The 21,532-nt window shown below is 37.5% G+C and overlaps 1 protein-coding gene across 3 annotated transcripts in view; it reads right to left on the bottom strand.

Moving 5' to 3' along the window:
* PTPRZ1 (protein tyrosine phosphatase, receptor-type, Z polypeptide 1) overlaps positions 1–21,532 on the bottom strand; it is a 152,230-nt gene that overhangs the window by 43,912 nt on the left and 86,786 nt on the right. For 2 of the 3 annotated variants that reach the window (XM_012720972.1, XM_012720973.1), the window contains exons 7-12: positions 18,579–18,736; positions 18,288–18,438; positions 11,327–11,511; positions 10,402–10,528; positions 4,167–4,213; positions 401–2,174 (exon numbers count right to left, since the gene is read on the bottom strand). In XM_012720972.1, the coding sequence (XP_012576426.1) occupies positions 401–2,174; positions 4,167–4,213; positions 10,402–10,528; positions 11,327–11,511; positions 18,288–18,438; positions 18,579–18,736 (2,442 nt within the window). The remainder of the gene's footprint in view (positions 1–400; positions 2,175–4,166; positions 4,214–10,401; positions 10,529–11,326; positions 11,512–18,287; positions 18,439–18,578; positions 18,737–21,532) is intronic. The other variant, XM_012720974.1, reaches the window with a different exon arrangement.

The following is a 21,532-nucleotide window of genomic DNA, read 5'->3' as shown; positions in this document are numbered from 1 at the left end:
GGCTCAGCCAGTAAACCTGGAGAAGTGGACTTGGTTGTTTTCATAGGATCATCAACTGGTAGACTTGGAGAAGAGGACTCACTTGATTTCTTAGGTTCATCAACCGGTAGACCTGGAGAAGAGGACTCGGTTGCCTTCTTCAGCTCATCAACTGGTAGACCTGGAGAAAATGACTCGGTTGCTTTCATAGGCTCATCAACCAGTAGACCTGGAGAAAAGGACTCGGTTGCCTTCTTGGGCTCATCAACCGGTAGACCTGGAAAAGAGGACTCAGTTGCCTTCTTCAGCTCATCAACTGGTAGACCTGGAGAAAATGACTCGGTTGCTTTCATAGGCTCATCAACCGGTAGACCTGGAGAAGAGGACTCGGTTGCCTTCTTGGGCTCATCAACAAACAAACCTGAAGAGGACTCAGCTGCCTTCTTCGGTTCATCAACAGGTGGACCTGGAGAAGAGGACTTGGTTGCCTTCTTCGGCTCATCAACTGGTAGGCCTGGAGAAGAGGACTCAGTTGCTTTCATAGGCTCATCAACTGGTAGACCTGAAGAAGCGGACTCGGTTGCTTTCATAAGCTCATCTACCGGTAGACCTGGAGAAGAGGACTCACTTGACTTCTTAGGAGGCTCATCAACAGATAGACCTGGAGAAAAGGACTTGCTTGACTTCTTAGGCTCATCAAACGGTGGACCTGGAGAAGACTCGGTTGCCTTCTTAGGCTCATCAACTGGTAGACCTGGAGAAGAGGACTCATCTGCCTTCTTTGGTTCATCAACTGGTGGACCTTGAGAAGAGGACTCAGTGGCTGTCTTAGGCTCATCAACCAGTAGACCTGGAAAAGAGGACTCGGTTGCTTTCATAGACTTATCAACTGGTAGACCTGGAGAAAAGGACTCAGTTGCCTGCTTAGGCTCATCAACTGGTAGACCTGGAGAAGAGGACTCGGTTGCTTTCAGAGACTTATCAACTGGCAGACCTGGAGAAAAGGACTCAGTTGCCTTCTTAGGCTCATCAACCGGTAGATCTGGAGAAGAGGACTCTGCTGCCTTCTTCAGCTCATCAAAAGGTAGACCTGGAAAAGAGGACTCAGTTTCCTTCTTCAGCTCATCAACAGGTGGACCTTGAGATGAGGACTCAGTTGCCTTCTTCGGCTCATCAACTGGTAGACCTTGAGAGAACTCGGTTGCTTTCATAGGCTCATCAACTGGTAGACCTGGAGAAGAGGATTCGCTTGACTTCTTAGGCTCATCAATTGGTAGACCTGTAGAAGAGGACTCACTTGACTTTTTTGGCTCATCAACTGGTAGACTTGGAGAAGAGGACTCGGTTGCCTTCTTTGGCTCATCAACGGGTAGATCTGGAGAAAATGACTCAGTTGTAATCGTAGACTCATCTACTGGTATCTTCGTGTAACTAGTCTGGAGAAAGCCCTCTTTACCAGAACCAACATCGTGCTCTGCTGTGATGCCTATAGTGCTAGGTAACCACATGTTTCCATCAACAGAAGGATCCTTCAGAGACTCTTCTGAACCTGATGAGGATGACTCTTCCGACCCCTTTCTTGTGGATTCTGGTATAAGGACATCAAACGTGATGGCCTCTGGGTTTTCTGAGGAAAATACATACCCCTGGGATATGTTTTCGGAAATAAATGGAAGAGGAGAAGTTGCAAGAATGGAGCCTGAAGAATCAGTGCCCACATCCAGCTTGATACTGGTTAGTAGGTTGTCTTCCTCACTAATGTCAGTAGATACTTCTTGAGATTCCATTGTAGAAATGGCATTTAAGGATTCCTGGGTCCCAGGCAAGTTTACTTGTGGAAATCTGATAACAGTGTGAAAGCCATCGTTGGAAGAGCCTGGTGTGCCTTCCAGAGTGTGAGCAGGAGGTTGGGTCACACTCTGTGGAGTCAAGGAAACTTCCTTCTCTGGGGCTAATTCTGTGACTGGCTGAGAAGTGGAATCTAAGGATGTGTGAGGAACATCACCCTTTCCAGAGATTTCGCCTCCTCTTGTGGGCAACCAGTTTGTCTTGGCCTCATTGTACTTGGTCTCAGCGTGATTGTAGTTTGTCGTAGTAGGAATCTGTGGTTCCTTTTTCCTTATCTGGTTTGTGACATCATCTCTGCCAGGATTCATGCGAATGTCTTCTTCCTTGTCTTTCCCCTCTTCTTCCTCCTTTAAAAAACAAAAGGATTTAATGGAAGACAAGGAAATAGGAAAACAAACATTGATACTGTCAAAGGCTAGGTTACGGGGTTCACCTCCACTTGCTGGATCCTGGACTTTTTGCTTCATAAAGCAGCACCTCATGGAAACCAACCCTCTCTAACCTGCACCATCTACCCCCGGGTGTGGTAATGAAATTTCACAAAAACACCCTTTCATTACTTCCTTTATTTTAATCTTATGGAAGTGATTAAATTAATAGATATAGTGGCTTTAAAAGGAAGGCAACATATTATAGCTGCCTTTATTTATTGAGCATTATTCAACATGGTACTTATTTTCTTATTTTCACCTTTCTTTGTTCCATTCATCTGAAAACCAGTAAAATAGCAATTAATTTCTTATTATATGAAATAGCAATGAAACCAGAGTGGTTAACTGTTTAGAATATTTTATTATTTTCAGAAAATATTTTTGAAGCCACCATAAAGGACTGGAATAGGATTTTGTTTCTGTTTTTATTATTTTCCACTTAAGTCAGAGGACACATTTTAATGCAAATTGTCAAAATATGCTTCTAGAACTAATTATTTAATCTAGCCCTTTCCTTAGAAACAGCAGGCAGGTTATGTGTTTCTTCACAAACATGTAGTTAATGTCAGAAAAACTACAGTCACCTGATAGTAGTCAATCAAGCTCGAGAATCGAAAGACATAATTTTCTGTGGTTTGTAAATACACCAGTTTATGGTATTTTATCCAAATTGACTAAGATATGGACCAACACCTTTAGCTTACAGTATAAAAATAATTTATATTTTCTGCCTTTGAGTTGATATGTAAAATTATATTAACATAATTATACATGTGAAAATACAATCTAATTGCTATTTATTGCTAGGCAATAGCATTTGTTTTTACATTTTTATCTGTTCATGCATTCATATGTACATATCCACACTACACAATTATTAACAACGCTACTAACAATAGCACCTAGAATTAATATATAATCTGTTATGATGAATAGTATATTTGGGTTGAGGATGAGATTATGGTCATTTTATTGCTAATAAAATATTGTGTATACATGTTGATTCTGAATGAACACAATATAACTTATACAGTGTTATAAGACAATAGTATTTCAATGGAAAAGACAATACTAAAACTGATGAATACTCATGACTATTCAGTTACCTGAACGACATTGTGCTAGCAATGGAGACTTAGATATAAATAGCCCAAACACAAAAAATTCAAGTTATATGGGTAAAAAATATATACAATTTATATATTGGCCCTTATTTATTATCAAGCTTTCAATCACTGTTGCAGGTAATTATAAAGTAATTGTAGCAATATTAAGAATTGGTTAACTAATATTCAAGTATTTTACAAAAATGTGAACATCAAAAAAATTCCAATTTGTTACTATACATCACAGTTATAATTTTTAAATTCACTATTTTTTCATTATTGCCAAGCTTTTCTATTTGTTTTCAAATAATAATAGTCTTCCAACTTCTTCATTAAAAAAACCCCAAAACTGTGGCCCTCCCTGGTGGCGCAGCGGGTTAAAAGCACAGCACTGAGAATCTGAAGCCACTTCCGCATGAGTTCGATTCCCGCCTGCCGCCTGCCCTGGAGGAGACCACATGGCGAGCCAGACCTCTCCTGACCCGCCCGCTGCTCCCCTCAGCAGTGTACTTCGTCAATCTTCCTGTTCTGCTCCCCGCTCTGTCTCTGGTGAAGCCTCTCACCGCCCCTGAGCCTCTGGCCTGTACCCCAGTTCTGTATGAATAAATAAATAAATCTTTAAAAAAAAAAAAAAAAAAAAAAAAACCCCAAAACTGTATCTCACTTACATGACTCAGCAACAAACCCCAGAAAAGAGAAATACAAAACAAACTTTTATTAATGAAACATCTGGAAACTAACTAGTAATTAGGAACAAGCTTTTACATTTTCAAATATTGTAATGTAAAGACAGCTATGATACCTTGAATATTTCTCCAGTTCCAATTAGTTCAGGAAACAGGTCAAGTTCTACAAAATTAGAAACAAAACTATTAAACTTTTATTCACCGATTTCAATTTGTGGTTTACCTTGGGGTGGAAATAGGAAAAAGAGGGGGAAAAAAAAGTTAGTATTGAAAATACAGAATTGCTCACAATATAAAAAAACTCAAATTCTAGTTTTTAACCCGACCAAATACTACTTACCACAACACAACATAAATATATAAACTGTGGTCCAAACCTTCATCTCTGTTCTCTACTGCAATTCCTTTCCCACGCCCACAAGTGCTTGAAGCTAAGAGAGGAGCGGGTGACACGTTTGTATATACATTTTTTTTTTTAACCAGTGCAAAATAACTTTCGTTGTTAGCAGGGACTTCCCCCCCCCCCCCCGGGGGGAGAGGCAAGATTTATTTAGTTTTATTCAGCAACTTCTTTTATTTCTGCTTCTGATTGAAGACATTTTTTTTTTTTTTTTTACTCTCTGGCTTATACATCTTTGTATTGAGGCTGCTGTACCTAGCAGGGCTAAAGCTGGACTCTTGGCCTGCTCCCCAGGGAGTCCCTTGCCAGGAGCCTCCTAGTCTGTTTTTACCAAACTGATGTTGAGCAATATGTCTCTAGTAGACGGAAATGTCAGTCTCAAACAGGCCTTGTCAGATGTTAGGGAAGGGTGAGAACTGGAGTACCGGTTCTCCTTCAACTGTGAGGAACCACGCCCACACCAAGTGCCAGAGCCTAGTGGAGCATGTCTCTCAGTTCTGTCTAGAGCTGCGTAGGAGGGGAGATGGGGGCAGGTAACCGTGAGGTCGCTTGAGTACCTTTATAAAGATGTTCCTCTTACTTCTTTTAATTTCTAGCATCTGCTTCCTGCTCCTAAGATTTTCCTCTTCGTTATCCCAATGTTCTGTTTTATGCCTTTACCAGCCCTCCAAGGAAATGCATCCTTTATGGAAATCCCAAAGGCACGACTGAATTAACATTGTGTATCAAACCCAGAATGTTTTATGATAGAGGATCCTTGAGTTTTATTTTTACCAGAAAACTTCTAGTATTAAGAAATGTTAAACCATGAAACATAGTGAATGAATTCTATTTAGAAGACAACTCAAGCAAAATTTCTAAGTCCAGATTACAAGAAGATTTTATTTAAAGTTTATATTCTTGAATATTTAGCTTTTTCAGTTACTTACCCTGGACAATTTTCTCTGCTAGAAAAATGAAAATACTAGTAGCAATTACAATTTTAAAGTTTAACTCTCAATTATTTTTCATTCTGGTTAAAACCCACCATAAAAGGGTTTGGAAACTTTTATTTGGATCATAATATTCTTCTTTTTCTGTTTTTGTCTCTAGGAAACCTTCTCCACTCTCTACTTTTCTTGCTTTTTAGTCTTGATGTTCCCAAATTAAAGTGATTTCAGGTACTTGAAACAATACTGCTTCTGCAAATTCCAAGGAAACCAATACAAGAAGTGAATTTAAAATGCAGACATAACTGTCAGACAAATAAGAACTTTTGTGTGATTTTCTAAACTCTAAAATTAGAGAAGTTCATGTTTGTCAAAATCTTCACATTCAGCATATGAGACAACCCCTAATTGAATTGGAAATACTTGGAAATGGAGTCATTCCTTCATATGTACTTTAAAAATATTTAGGCCCTCCCTGGTGGCACAGCAGGTTAAAGTACTGCACTAAGAAGCTAATGCCATTTCCACATGAGTTCGATTCCCGCTGCCCCGGAAGTGACCACATGGCGAGGCAGACCTCTCCTGACTCACCCGCTGCTCCCCTCAGCAATGTACTTCATCTATCTGCCTGTTCTGCTCCCTGCTCCGTGTGTGCCTCTCGCTGCCCCCTGAGCCTCTGGCCTGTACCCCAGTTCTGTATGCACAAATAAATAAATCTTTAAAATAAATAAATAAATAAACTTAGTGCCTCTAAGGACAAACTATAATCAAGTACATGTCAGTGACACATATACTTTAAATTTTTCTGTTAAGAGGTTATGATAAATCTCAACAATAGCTCATTATCTTTTAAATGTTTACAGGACTATTTTAGAGTTTTTAAAAGGCCAAATTTCACACTTTTAATGGACAAAGGTAATTTTCTTATTAGTAGTAAGAATGGGGTGGGAATATACACATATATATAATTATCACATTGGGGACTGATTTCCTTTTCTTTCCTTATTCTCTGTGTGTGTTGCATTTGATTTATTTTTATCCTTTTATCAGAGCATAAATGAACCATGTAGTTTGTAACTCCCAATAAGCTAAAATACACGATTTTACCCAGTCATATCCCCTGCGAACATCTGCGTGTTCTAATATACCAGGGTTTGCATTTATTGTAGTAAGATGTTTTTTTTAGTGTCCTTTTAGATTCTAGGGGCAGAATATTTGGGCTCAATGTCTCTCAGAGACCATCTTTGCTTCACAGCACCCCCATGGGTTATTACCCCAAGTATGGTACCTTCACAGTGGTCAATATAAACCCATTTAGAATGTTCTTCAAAGTGGTTTCTGATTAGTCTCAGATATTTACGTCAATGGAAACTCTGGGGGTAGCCCAGGAACACTTCAAACACCCCCCTATCCCAGCAATACAGTAGTCTCTTGCTAAGCCCTTTCAATAATTTTCAGAATAATTCTACATTCCATAATTTTGTAAGATTGTGTCTACACTCATGCCTGACTTCTCTACTGGTCAAGATCACATTATTCAAAAGTCTAGCTCTGGTGGTTGGCACGTGGTCTAATATTGAGTACCCGTTAGCCTGCTGTTTACTCACAAATAATAACCAATGTTTTAGTAGTCATTGATTAGATTCAAGCACTACTGATATATTCAATAATTCAAAATTATACAGGTTTACAGAATCATCTTACATCATCAAAATAGATTCTATAAAGGCTACAAAAAAGTCTGAGAGTGAACAACTTTAAGAACTTTGGGGGGGGTGGTGAATACCAAATATTGACATTTGTGTGATAATTGAGCAACAACACTTTTCTGGACTTGCTTTGGGACACATGCAATATTAGATCTTTCCAAAAGAACATGTGAGTGACACATTAAAATTCCATCACACAAAAAAGCAACACTGATGTAGGTTGGCAAGCAAGGATAATTTAATTGTTGATGGTAAGCCAAGTTTCACAGTGCAAAAGGTGAGCATATTATAGATCGCAATCTCTTCAAACTGTGATTTTAAATATCATTATATAAAAGCACCAATAGCATAGGATGGTACAGGCAGAGTAAGGACAGATGTATAGTGATTTAACAAAGACAACTGTTACACAACTGAAAAACACACAATAACAGGGAGCTGTGTAGATCCAGTTAACCAAACATTAAAATGCAAAACATAACTGAAAAGGCCCTAAGATATGTACTTAACTAATATTATCTATAATACTTGAATACCTTGAATACTTCCTCAAAATACTTGACTATACATTTCTGCTTAACTTAAAAAAGTTTCCTGGACAAGTTTAAATTATTTTCAAATATGAGTTTATACATTTACTTTAAAATAGCAATTTATAATAATTTTAATGGATACTAGATTATGGTATAATGCTGTATACAACAACAGGTGCCTGTAATGAATTAATTGGATTAGCCAAGGTTGAATGTACAGTGAGAGGCTTTCTTTTCTTTAACAGATATTGACTAGAATATTTGAAATCTATGATTGAAAGAGTGAGGGGAATTGTAAGTGATCTTCATTTATTCTTAAATTAAAAATTCCATATTTAGAAGACACTTTTCCAAAATCACAGAATATTCAAAAAGCTTTTTTTTACTAAGATGACAGAACAACATGATTAACAAGATGAAATGATACTACTAAAAAATCATGAAACAAGCAACAAACTTAAAAGTCACTATAATCTATATTAGCCTACATATATCATAAAATACACAAATATTATAGCTATCATCACACTAAGCCAAAAGAGAGTCCTGCTCTCACAACTTCTATTTTTACCATAAAACAAAATTAAAATATTCTAATTAATTGTAAATGTATGGATTGAAATGACACGGGAGACTTTTATGTAAAAATAAATGAATTTTAAGATAAATTATATTTTCTTTCCAAAAATTAGAAAGACCCAAAATTTGGCTAAATTGGTTTTTGATAAAGGAATTTTGGGTAGAAATCATTAAGGCATAATCTCCCAAACGTTTGAACCCTTGATTTTAAAGATTATAAAAGCGTAATAAAATATCAACCAAATATCATCTATGACTATGACATCATTACTATACACAATTTTTTAAGGGACCCAAGATATCCATGGGGAGTAAATGGTGTGTCCAAACTAGCATTTCATTCTTAAAGTGCTCAATAGCGTCCCGATCCTTTGAATAAATAGAAATTAAGTTATAACATTTATTAATTTGTGCAAATGTGAAAGAACTTCAAATGATACAAGAGTTTTCCACTTTGTACTGATATATATTCAGTTTAAAAGAATCACTCAGAATCACACTTATAGGAAATACACATTTGCTCTCTTTTTCCATATGCAATAAACCTCTCCAAAAAATAAAGGAAATTCAGAAAGTTTAACATTTTGGCATAGTGGATGGAGTAAAAATTGTATATAACATAAACACCTACAAGTAGATATTTTTGTAAAATCTTGTGAAACTGCTACATGTACAGAAATTAGAGTAGTATAATTAAACCAATATGGCAAAAATAAGTGGGTATATTAAATATAATCTATATCTTCATATACACAATAGAATTAGAGGAGATTTTTATATGCACAATTCATCAATTCACATGTTATTGGCCAACATAGCCAATGCTGACTGCTAACGATGTTATTTTTTGGGTGGATCAAAACATACAATGATGTAGCTGAAACTATGGTCAGTGATTTCAATGCTCACCTTTCAATAAAATGTAGAACTCAAAATCCATTTAAATATTTTTGAAAATGCTAAGTGAAGCTTAAATGCTAAAAAGTTGTGGGAACTATGGTTACATCCAGATAAAGAGATAGATGATAAATATTATTAAAGAGTGATACTTCTATCATGATAATAGTAACAGCCAATAGTCATCAGTGCTCTAATTTGGGAAACTTCTTGGAAAGTTTTATGATCTTCAGTTTGGAAGATTATATACTCAAATAGCTAATACTCTGACATATATTCTCTAACTTGAAATATTTAACTAGTTAGTTAGCACAACCACAGTGAGGTGATTGGTGCACAAGCTTATTGTGCATTTAGACCACAATGGCAAGCCAATACACATCAGTTTTCCTTCCAAATGTAACCTGGAATGTAAAGTAATTAATGCAATTTGTAACTACTCATTTCCATTAAAAGCCTATAAAATGTCAGTGAGTAACCTCATGATGGGGTTGATCAAAAAGTCTACATATTTGTATGCACTTTTACAAATATATAGGTGTATGTGTGTGAACACATGCACATATACAGATGTACATATATACAGGCAGATATATGCTTTCCATCTATTGCTTCAAAGCTACTTAAACAAGAAAAGGAAAGCTTCAACTTAATTGTACAGATTTGTAAGTGTCAAATCATGCTGGTTAACATTTTGTTCTATTATTGCATATGCTTTAAGATCAAAAGATATTTCCCATAATATTTAGAGAAGATGCATGCAAACTAAATACAACTAAACACACCTTTATGTTTTGTGAAATAAGGCTGGCAAATCAACCCCGAGAAAAGCACTCCTCCACAGCCACCAAATTATAAAACATGGGCAAAAACTCTTGAGATGCTTTGTACAGATATTTGAGAGTACCTCATCTGATCCTAGGACCACGTATATACTTACTACAAAATACTTTGTGGGCTAAAAAAGGAAACATCAATGAAACCAACTCTTAATTATCTAAAATAAATACTAACATTTACATAGCAATATTCCTTTACTCGTCACAGACACTTTAGGAGATTTTACTGTTCTTCTTTTAGAAACTACAATATTAAAAATCAATTTCCTTCTTTTCCTGCATCAAATCTGCTGAATAAAATATGGATTCCATGCTTCACAATATTACCTAGTGGCCCTTCTAAAAAGATCATTTTGCTTTTTGGCCAAAAGAATATAAAGTCAGGGAGGAAGCACCATTCCATCCAGTAGTTAAATTAGCCTCATTTATTTTGATAATATAAAGATGTATCAGGGGAACACTTACCAGCATCACTGGAAGGCATGTCAACAATCAACTGGTCACTGTATTTTCCATACAAGCCATTAGCGCAAATGGCAACTATTTGAAGAACATAGCTCATGTTTGGTAGTAAATTACTGAGAATAGCACCCTAAAAAGGAAGCAGTTCATAATTACACACAAGGGTTATTTTCATCAGAGTACTAACAGTAGCCATCTCGTCTGAGAAACCTTTTCTTGTCAATGGAAAATGCTAATCTTTTACTCACACAAGAAAAAGTTTATGTGATTAAGTAAAGTAAAGTAAAATTTGTAATATTTATGAATTAGAACATACTGCAAATGAGGCCCTTTGGCTTCTTAAATCGGATTTTAATTTTAGCAAATTTCATTTTTAACTACAACTTATCAACATAAATGAGTACCCCAAACAGCAAATGGATAGTTCAGAGAAATAAGTGGGGTAGTATGTACAAACAAGGAGTAGAATGTAAAAGAAGAATAAAAGTCCAGTTTCATCCTCATCTACGAAATGAAAAATAGCAAATACCACAACTTTTCCTGCTTGTCGTGTCAACTAAATTTCTAGTCAACTAAATTTGAAAATCATTACAAATTTTGTCTATTCTTTCCATATGGCAATCAACATCATGCACATAACTGTTTACATGAAGGTCTGTAGACCTTGCATGTGGGATTCTGTCTAAATGCTTAGTGTATCTCCTTGACCTCGTCTGGGGTTCCCCACCCAGAAGGAACTTTCTCAATCACGCCCCAATATTTCCCTACCAACACTTCTGCTCTCTTCTCTCCAAACGGAGAGCTTCAGAAACATCTAAAGTAGTTGAGAGCAGCAATTTACAAGCACGTGTAAACACTTTGAAAAATTAAACTCTGATGTTATCAATACTAGAAACAATCTACTAGAAACAATCGCTTGCATAGTCACCAAATCTTGATAGCCATCTGTCAAAAATTCATGCTTGGTTTGGTCTTCTCCTTCTAGCTGCTGATACACAACTGCAAACTTCTCAATCATGGTGTCATAAACAACTCGAGGTCTCTCCCAGGTGACGAGAAGGCTGGTATGATTCTCTGGGTCCGCTTGAACATTTTCTGGTTCTGAGCTACAAACTTCAAAGAAAGAACGTGATTGATACAACTGTCAGCCTCCAGGACTTTAACAAGTAAGCCATAACCGATGAAAATTTGTGTTCTAATTTATTTTAGTTGAAGGTAATCAAAAGATACATTTTTCAATCAGGGAGTGCCTGTTTATGCCATTTGCTACATCTGACATACCCCTTCCTTCTTTAACCTGTCTGTTCCAGCCCTGCCTCCCAGATAGTTTTCTCTCTCATGCTATCTTCTTTTTCATTATATTTCCTGATCTCTGCTAAGTGATGTGTCGTTTTCAATTGTCAGACCTGTTTTGCCATGGTTATTACATTAACTGCATGATCTCTTACATTTTTTTCCCTCTCAGAACAGGTCTTAACTCTCCTGTACAGTACAAACTAAGAACCAGAGCTTTTTAAGAACACACCGAATGGACAACACCTGGCAGACAAATACATTTTTTGAAAAAAGCAAACAAAGATTATGTTCAAGTTCATGATATCTTTATTCCTCTCACTTGGTACCTGGAAAATAGATTTATCTAAGGATGAGAATCATTTACTTATAAAAGACGACCTATTTTCAGACATTTGTTGGCAGAAAATCCTTTAGATAATTTAAAATTTCCAATCAGGGAAAACCATAGGAGAACAACAAATACTATCATGTCAGTATTTTTTCAGATCTGCTGAAAAATTTCCACTTTGGAAATTAGTAAGTAAATTAGGCAATTAATTTCAGGGAATTAGAAGATTTATTTGTCTCCTCTGAAAGTAACTGTATTTTGAAAATCGTTCAGAGGCTTCATAAAATGAATTAAAGTCTATGTTGGGAAGGGTGCCAAACTGTTATAAAGAGTGCGGTGATATTTTGGGGATTTTATTTATAATGTGGTGGTTTGGACTAATTGTGAAGATAGAAATGGCAAAGCTTTTTTACACTGTGCTAATGAAGTAATGTAATAAATATAATCTCACTATCATCCAGGTAGATTTGCAATAGAAAGAAAAAGGTCTGCAAGGCAAATGATTAAGTTACTCTTTCACAGACTCTCAGCTTTGCTTTCAGTATAACTGAAGTTACCAAACTACCAGACAACAGCATGCAGTTGGCTTGGGTGAATTTTCACTGCTACAAAAACTATTTCAAGGACTCAGTAAACTTATGCCAGCACTAAAATCAGAATGTCATCCAAAGCCCGATTGGTCTATACGAGTCTGTAGTTTATCTCACAAACACAGGAGGGCACCCGAAACTAACAATTGCTGTGTAAGTGGAAAACTTTTATATACAATGCTTTGCATTAGCAATTTAAGCATATGCATCTAGGCAGGCTATAGCTGCCAAGTGATTCAGAGAAAGTTTAATTTATATATATTTTGGATTCAGAGAAAGTTTAATTTATATATATTTTGGAAACTGATATACAGCCTATGCGCTTTTTGTAATAAATGTATATATAATTTTATATGACAACAGACAGGACTTTCACTACAAAAGCTGTGATGTTATTTTTGTTTATCAAGGATTTTGAATGAGAGGCTCCTTTGATAATTAGAGAACCTTTTTTCCAATATCAAGAAAGCAAATTCAGAATCAAAGGATGTATTCTAGCCTAGGGCGACACTTCTACGTATGTCCACTAGATGGCAGAAGATGTCCATAGAATCGGTTCAAAAGCAAACTACTCCTACAATCTACATCATTAGAAGAACAGAATCACCTGGATCTTGTTTCTAATGAATTTCAGGTCCACTTTGAGAAGATAGAAATCTACAAATATCATGTATAGATTTCCTTCCAGAAAATCAATCCTACTTTTTAGAGAGTGAGAATGTGTTGAAGTGAACTATTCCTTAAAGATGAAATTATTTTAAAATGCATTCAAGTTTTATACACACACACAAAAAACAAACATTTCTGGAGAAAAGGGAATTTATATTTTCTTTCACAAGGTTTTTATTTCTTTACTTTCTCCTTTACAAATCTGGAAGAGTTTATTAGCAATTTCCTTAGTGGGTTAAACTTCCATTTTATTAGAATCAAAACCACTTATGTTTATTAGTAATCAATAGCATAGTACCATGACATAAATATGTAGCTAATCATCTTTTAGAAATTAAAACACGGTATTAAATAGGGGAAAATATATGCTTTTGAATGTTTCAAGAGAAAAGTCTGAACTTCTAAATGTAACCTATGATCTTGGCACATTGACTTTTATAAGGCAGAACTGGATCGCTTAAATAACAACCTAGTTAATTAACTGGGTAATGACCATGGGATAAGTTAGTCAGTTGCACTGTATTTCCAGGTGTGCCTTATACATCTAATTGAAATCAGCTTAACTATCTTATTAGAAGAGCATCTACTTTATAAAGCATAACACCTGGACCTAAAAGCAAGGTTTTCAAGATCAACACTTACTCAGACACCATATATAAGCTTCCAATTGAGACAATAAAATAGGAACGTATTATAAATTCCTTCATATAGTGAATTCTGAACTATGTCAAGGTCCCAATTCCTGCTTCAGGACTGAACTGCATGCTCGAATTCCTTTCCAGAAACTACACATGACCTGGGTCCTCCTCAGATATTCTTTGGAAACACTGCCAAGAAGGAGAATCTGGTTTCTGCAAGACCTCAGCTATGACCAACCTGGGTCTATGCCAAGTCCCATGGAATACAAGTAAGCAATATAAATAATTTAACTGCACTTAATATAATAGCAAGGGATCCTCACAAATAAAGGTTGCTGCTCCTTTGTCAGGGAGTAATAAATGTTCTTACTTAAACCTTGTTTTGTTTTTATCATTCAACTTCTCCCTGGTGGCTGACATTCCAGACACACAGGTAAAGACATGGCCTGATGTTATTTGGATGCTCATTTGAGGATCAATTCTAACCTTTAAATTAGTCAACTAGAAAATGTAGTAGGTGCTTTTAGTTCCGAAGTTCTAGATTCCATTTATAGCAGCATGAAAAAAACCTTCCCCCCTTTTCTGCATTCCTCTCTAAATGTTTTGTAAAAATGCAGTCTTCTGTAGTCTTTTTTTTCTATAAAAATCTGCCATTCAGACCAAATAAAGTTATGTTTCACAAAATTTCACATTTTTCCGTGAATAGGTATCAAAACTTCACAAACTTCTGCTGACATGAAGTCCTTTATCCTCTCATCATGTATATGAACTTTCATGAGTGAGGATCTACCAGAAAGGCACAAGACCTGCAAAGCAGACACCAAAGATGAATAGGCAAAGCACTGAGTGTCACAAGGGCAAAGGAAAAAATGGTGGGAAAAGAAATCACGAAGAAGTACAAGGGAGGAGAATCAGACATTTCTTTGCAATGACAGCCTCTCAGCTCAGCTGAGTGCGGACATGGATACAGATGGGTAAGGGGAGATACAACTTTCCTCCCTGGTGGGCGGCTTGGTGTGGCCATCTTGAAAGGAGGTTTAACTGTCCAGGGGAGAAAGTCTAGTCTCAGCAACATGGATTATGAGTAAAAGTATGGATGGTGGGGGGTGAAAAGCTTCTTGAAGTGTGGTTGAGAAAATGTCAATAACCTCAGTAGATTTTACTCCATTATTTCCCACTGATATGAAAGTTGGCACAATTTAACCTAAATCAATTATCAAAAGTGCTTCTCGAAAGGACACTGATTTTTTAAAAAAGTCACAAACTGAATGCTTTTTTTCAGTTTTATAGCCTCATTTAAAAAAAAGATCAACATAGATCTTTTGAGAGGAATCTAAAGATTTACAGATTCAGAAGACAATCAACGTTTAGGCTTTTGCGGCTTGGGAGTAGGAGATCTTAAAAAAACAAAAACAAAGACAAACAAAAAAACACTAATGCAAACACTGCCACAAATCTTAAAAGTGATAATTGCTTTGTATTTTAAAAAGGTTGTATGATTCACTTCAGAAAAACAGCCAGCCAAAAGATCTAATTCTGTCGATCTTCTCTAGAGACACAGTAACTTCATCAACACTTTAATTTGTAATATATAGTCTTCTAAGAAGTAAATAACCATCATATCACTTTGCTGCACATAGTAACACTGTACAAATGACCTTAGTGGGTGCTATTTACAACCACTGGCCTTCAAAGAGGTGAGTCTACTGATGTATAATTAATTATGATATTTTTCAGGAAATTACAGAAATTTTCTTATTGCTCAGATATATCATCTAGTTAAAAAGACACTCCTTTCATCCCACTCTGACCTGAAAACATGTTTTATATATATATATATATATATATTTTTTTTTTTTTAATTTGCATTAAATATACTGCAATGCTAAGAAATGAGAGCTAAAATGCATTAATAATATTCACAAGTCTTAAACATGGAAAACTATCTATATATATACATACATGTGTGTGCACACACACACGTATATATATGTACACAAACACATATATATATCACCCCATGAGCCCCCTATATATATATGAGTAATAATTCATATGGGTTATATGAGGTTTAAATCATACTGAGTAGCCAAGCCTAGCAAAACACTCTGGTTCACTTAATACTTGGCATTATTACCTTGCGACTATTTCTCCTAACTTACCACTTAACTGTGTTCTACATTAAAATGTAGATGTGTTCTATATGTAGAGCCATGTTCTATATGAAAATGTTCGACATTAAAAGAGAACTACCTATGGATTTACACATTGAATGGTGTCCGTCAAACACAGTCTGCCCTCTCTTTCTGATATGGAGATAGATCCTCTTAGTCATCTGATGAAAATTTGGTGGAAAAAGAGCTTTATTACAGTCTAGCAATGGAGGTAAAGAGATAAAAATTTGGTTACTTCCTCCATAGGGCTCACACCTAGTGGGAAGCCAAACAAATGGACCATGATCACACTACAGCAAATGCTCTGAGTTTTTGGACGCTCAGCTAGGAACCCCCAGTCACATGGCACAGCTCCAGGTGAGTTGACCTCATAGAGCTTGGGCATGGTGCCCTCCCACATGCAGAACCCTGTGGGCTGGCGAGGGTCGGTCTTGATGGGTGGAGCAGTCAGACATGGCTGCACCAGGAACAGAGGTCTTCCTGGGTCTTGAAGAATAAGGAGGAGAAAACGAATAGAGGTAGCAGGTAGGAGCATGCCTAAGACAGGAAAGAGCATCTATAAATGCAACCTGGGAGTGGAGGTCAGCTGGAAAAGAGGAGATTGGAAGGAAGAAGGAGGAAGCTTGTTGGGGTAGAGTAAGCCCTCAGGCCAGTAAGGCATAAACAGGACCTATATGTAATGACAAACTCTTTTGATTTTATTCTAAAGCCAAGGAGGAGTCACTGGTGTGCTTTAATAAAATATAATTTATAGAAGGGTGTGATAAGAATCATTTATATAATTTTTATCTGGTCTACTGTATTTTTAGAAATGGAGATAGTTATGTCCAGTTTCTTTTTTCCTAATAGATTGTCCATTATTAGCTAGATAGGATGTTATAGTATTTAGTACTGCTGATAGAAATGGAATTAAATTTCTTTACTTGGGAGTGATTTAATTTGAAATTTAATGCCACATCAAATGCAGCTTCTGTTTTAATCTTTGGTCAAGCAGTTTTCACAAATATCACATTAAAATAGTAAAAAGCATGCCATTTTAATGCCTCATCTTCAAAAACAGATGGTTATTAAATTAATATTACCCATGACTAAAAATTCATGGCAGAGCTGAGCTCAAAGAAGGCCATCTACTTCGAAAGGTTTTCAATCCCCAAAGCAAAGGCCACTTCAGCTATTTCTTTCATGAACCAGAACACCCTCAGAGTAAACTGGAAAGGACAAATCAGTGGAGGCAACTGCTTGTGTCCTCGGGACTATTTCAAAGGCTTCACTAGACATCAAGGGCACCTCAGAGCCTTCTCTGTCCTCTGCACTGTGTCTGGCAAGCACAAACTTCTTTCCTAAGTATAGGGAACTGGGGTAAAGGCTAACTTTTTATTCATGAGTAACTCAGTGCATTTGCTTTCAATCCCTACTAAGCACTAGGCTGCTTATTCTTCTTTTTAAAGATCTATTTATTTATAAATACAGAACAGGGATACATGTGGGGGGTGAGCGGATTCACCAGAAACAGAGTTGGGAGCAGAACAGGCAGATGGACTGAAATACACTGCTGAGGGGAGCAGCAGGTGGGTCACACCATGCAGGTCAGTTCCCTGGCTGGGGATTGAACTCATGCTGCAGTGACTGTGATAGCTTCATAGAGCTGTGCTTTAACCTGTTGAACCACCAGGGAGGGCCCTAGGCTTGTTTTTTGGGAACTGTCAACATGGAGATGGGAGCTTTAAACTCCAAATCACACCTCAAGACTCAGTACAGATGTGAATCTCATGGGGGCTGGGGTTGGGAATTCCTGATCACCACAACCAGAATATCCTCAGCTCTGAACACCTCAGCACCTTATTCATTCTTCTCTCATAGCTCATAGCACAGGCAGATGCTATAAAATGAATTTCAGAGGTACACATGCACCGTTGCCGCCTGTAACAGTGTGTCTAGAAAAATCACTTTCCTTATTACACTTCAGTATTTCTCATCTGCAAAATAGTTTTTTTTCATGAGGTGATGATTCTTTTTCACTGCCACTTTATAACGAGGGTGACTGAGATTCAGGAAAGTTAAACAGCTCAGCTCTACTATCAAACCAATAATCAAAATATTTCTAAAATTCTGTGTCTTGTCTATTTTGCATCTCAATTACCCATGACAACAACACATTTATGGGAGCTATAAAATATTACAGCTTAATACATACCTGCTTCATGAATCTCCTCCTTTCCAGTGTATGAGGAGAACACCTGCCTAGAGAGCTTGTATTGCTGTTCTCGAAAGTTATTTTGTAAGTAGTCCATTAGCATGACATAACCAGACTGCTGCATTGTAAGTACTTCACAAAACACAGCCAACTGAAAAGAAAATTGAACATATAATCTACCATAGCTGCTTCAAAGGTGTTGATACACGGTTTCAAACATATTCTCTAAGCTCTGAAAATAATTTTGAATTTGCTTAACATCACTTCATTTGTTTGAATTTCCAAGCTTACCTGGCTTTCTGAGATGCTGACTGTGTCTTTGAAAACAACCCAGTCAACGGTGTCAGTGCAGGGGGGAGAAGTCAGTGAGCCGTTGTAAGTGTAATACTTGTCAGTTGAATTTGGCAGGAGGTTCAGCAATATGAACGGGTCTAACGCAGCCTGTTTTCCTGCAAAATAATAACGTGCAGCTTGACTAGAATCCCAGCCCTGGAACTTAGCTTCTCTGAAAGAGATGGACGGTTTTTGTGTATGTTTGTGGTGGATTTGCATCCAAAGGCTGAACCCCATTTGTAGGAAGGCAGGGATTTATATACACTTTCAGTTTCTACAAGGTGTCGGGGTAAGAGTGGGGGTGGTTTATATTGGCAGCAGCTGGAACGTAGTCAGCTATGACATAGCTATATACCAAGAGGTGAGTTGTAGAGTTGCACACCAAGCAGTGAGTAAAGGGTCAGTCGTCATGGGACCCCCATGTCCATCTTGCCTCATGGCGGTCTATGGTCTAGCATGAGGCAAGGTTCATATCAGGGACTAAGCTGCATACCAGGAACTGAGCCAAGACCCTCAGAGGGCTTATCTCAGGTCATCATGTGTACTTAATCAGAACTACAATTTTAAGAACATTTTAGGTATAGCTCAAGACTAGTGAGAAGCTGGCATACTCCAGGTTTCTTAACTGCCTCACTGCATACTGTTACATGCTTCTTTCCAGAAAGGTGCAAAACCATATAACCACCTCAAAAGAAGGAGTAAAACCACTTGCAAAGATTCAATACTAGTTTGTGGAAAGAAAAACAAAGCCTCATTTTGAGGGAGATGCTCTTCAAAAGCTGACAGATGATAAAGACTGGGATGACATCCATCTGTTACCATTTTTGCTTAACATGGACTCAAAGGACCAGGTCACACAATTAAATAGGAAAAAAGGGGAAAAAATCATCAGAAATGTGGAGGCAGAAAGGAGACCATCATAATTTTCAAGCCATAAGACTGTGGAGATAAAATATTGTATGGATAGGCTACTAGAACTGGTAAGCACATTTGCAGTCACTGCACAGAAGATCAGTAAACAAACATTAACTGTATATTTGTGTGTCAGTAACAAAGAGTGGAATTTAAAACAATAAATCATAAATTGGCAGCAAAATATCAAACCCTTCAAGAGAATCTAAGAAATGGTATATAAAACATTCTTCAGAGAAATGGCTAAAAATTTAAAATCATAGGAAATACTCTATGAGTTAGAAGAGCCAGTATCATGGAAGTATTGATTTTCCCCCAAAATGATTAATGGAATCAATTAAACCTTAAAATCCTGGGCCCTCCCTGGTGGAGAATAAGTTGAAATGCAGCATTGTAACTGATGCTGTCTGTAGCCACTGCAGCATGAGTTTGAGCCCCATCCAGGACGGTGACCCACATGGCACAGCAGACCTCTCCTGACCCTTCCACTGTTCCTCTCAGTAGTCACCTGTTCTGCTCCCCACTCAGTCTCTGGGGAATCCTCTTATCCCCCCCCTCACCGCACCTCTAGTCTGTACCCCAATTCTTGTATGCATAAATAAATAAATTGATCATGCTTAGTGAAATAAGCCAAAAAGAAAAATAAAGGATGGATTCACTCATAGCAGGTGTGTAAGGGATCAGGAAAAAAAATCTATATATAGTAATTGTAATAAAGTCAAAAAACATCAAGTAACAACATAAACCCAAGATATTATATGGGGGAGGAGAGGAGAAAAAGATCAAAACTGGGGTGGGAAGATCACACGGGACTATGGTGATGGCACACAGGTGAAGTGGTGGTGGGAAGTCCATAGGGATTACGACTGAGATGAAAAAATGTACAAAATGAAGAATAATGTAAAAAATGTATTTATAAAAAAAACCAGAAATCTTAAAATCCCTCAGGGAGGGTAGGGGAGGGGAGGGGAGGGCCCTACCTGATGGCCCAGCAGGTTAAAGCACAGCACTTGGAAGCTAAAGCTGCTTCCGCATGAGTTCGATCCCCACCTGCCCCGGAGGTGACCACATGGCGGCAGACCTCTCCTGACCCGCCCGCTGCTCCCCTCAGCAGTGTACTTTTACCATTTCCTGTTCTGCTCCCCACTGTCTCTGGTGAAGCCTCTCACTGCCCCTGCAACTCTGACTTGTACCCCAGTTCTGTATGAATAAATAAATCTTTTTAAAAAATCCCTTGGGGAGAAAGAGTGAGCAAGCTAAAGCAATCCAGTCAAATTTGTCTCCTTGAATAGTCCCATTTTTGTGTGTCTTTCCATTAGTACTTAATAGTTCACTACCTTAGTCACTAGCATTTTGTGACCTAGCCCTTACTCATGGAGGTCCCAACCTGCTTACCAGGCGATATGCCTCTAATTCTTTTGTTCATCCTCTTAACTACCCAGTCCAGCGCAGGTCTTCTGCTCCACCTAGTAGATTTAAATCATTAAGAAATAGCCCTTGAAGCCAAATCGGTCTAGTCTAAATGGAGCAGCACAGCACGAGTCTTTCCACATTTACGAATCATCTAGGGAGCTGTAAAAAAAGTACCAATGCCCCAAACCTCCTTTCTCCCTGCCCAGATTATTTTAATTCAGTTTGCAAAGTGGTGGGGTTTAGTCATCTGCATTATTCTAAAAAGCACCCCAGATGATTCAAACATGAAGACAGGCTTGATTATCCCAAAGTTGAGTGAAGACTGCAAGATTTTAATTTTTTTGAACTCCATTTTACTCACCATAAAATGAAATGAAGTGATCTTAATAGTCTGTTCGAGTTCTAACTTTCATGTAGTAGTTAAAATCTTAAAATGGGGCCTTCCCTGGTGGCACAGCAGGTTAAAGCACTGCACTAAGAAGCTTAAGCCACTTCAGCATGAGTTCGATCCCTGCCTGCCCCGGAGGTGACCACATGGCGTGGCAGACCTCTCCTGACCCGCCCACTGCTTCCCTCAGCAGTGTACT

Source organism: Condylura cristata, unplaced genomic scaffold, assembly GCF_000260355.1.
Source record: "Condylura cristata isolate star-nosed mole 26May11 unplaced genomic scaffold, ConCri1.0 scaffold00005, whole genome shotgun sequence".
In the NCBI taxonomy this organism is placed as follows: domain Eukaryota; kingdom Metazoa; phylum Chordata; class Mammalia; order Eulipotyphla; family Talpidae; genus Condylura; species Condylura cristata.
The sequence above is the reverse complement of the archived record's forward strand: the minus strand, read 5'-3'. Positions and strand labels throughout refer to the sequence as shown.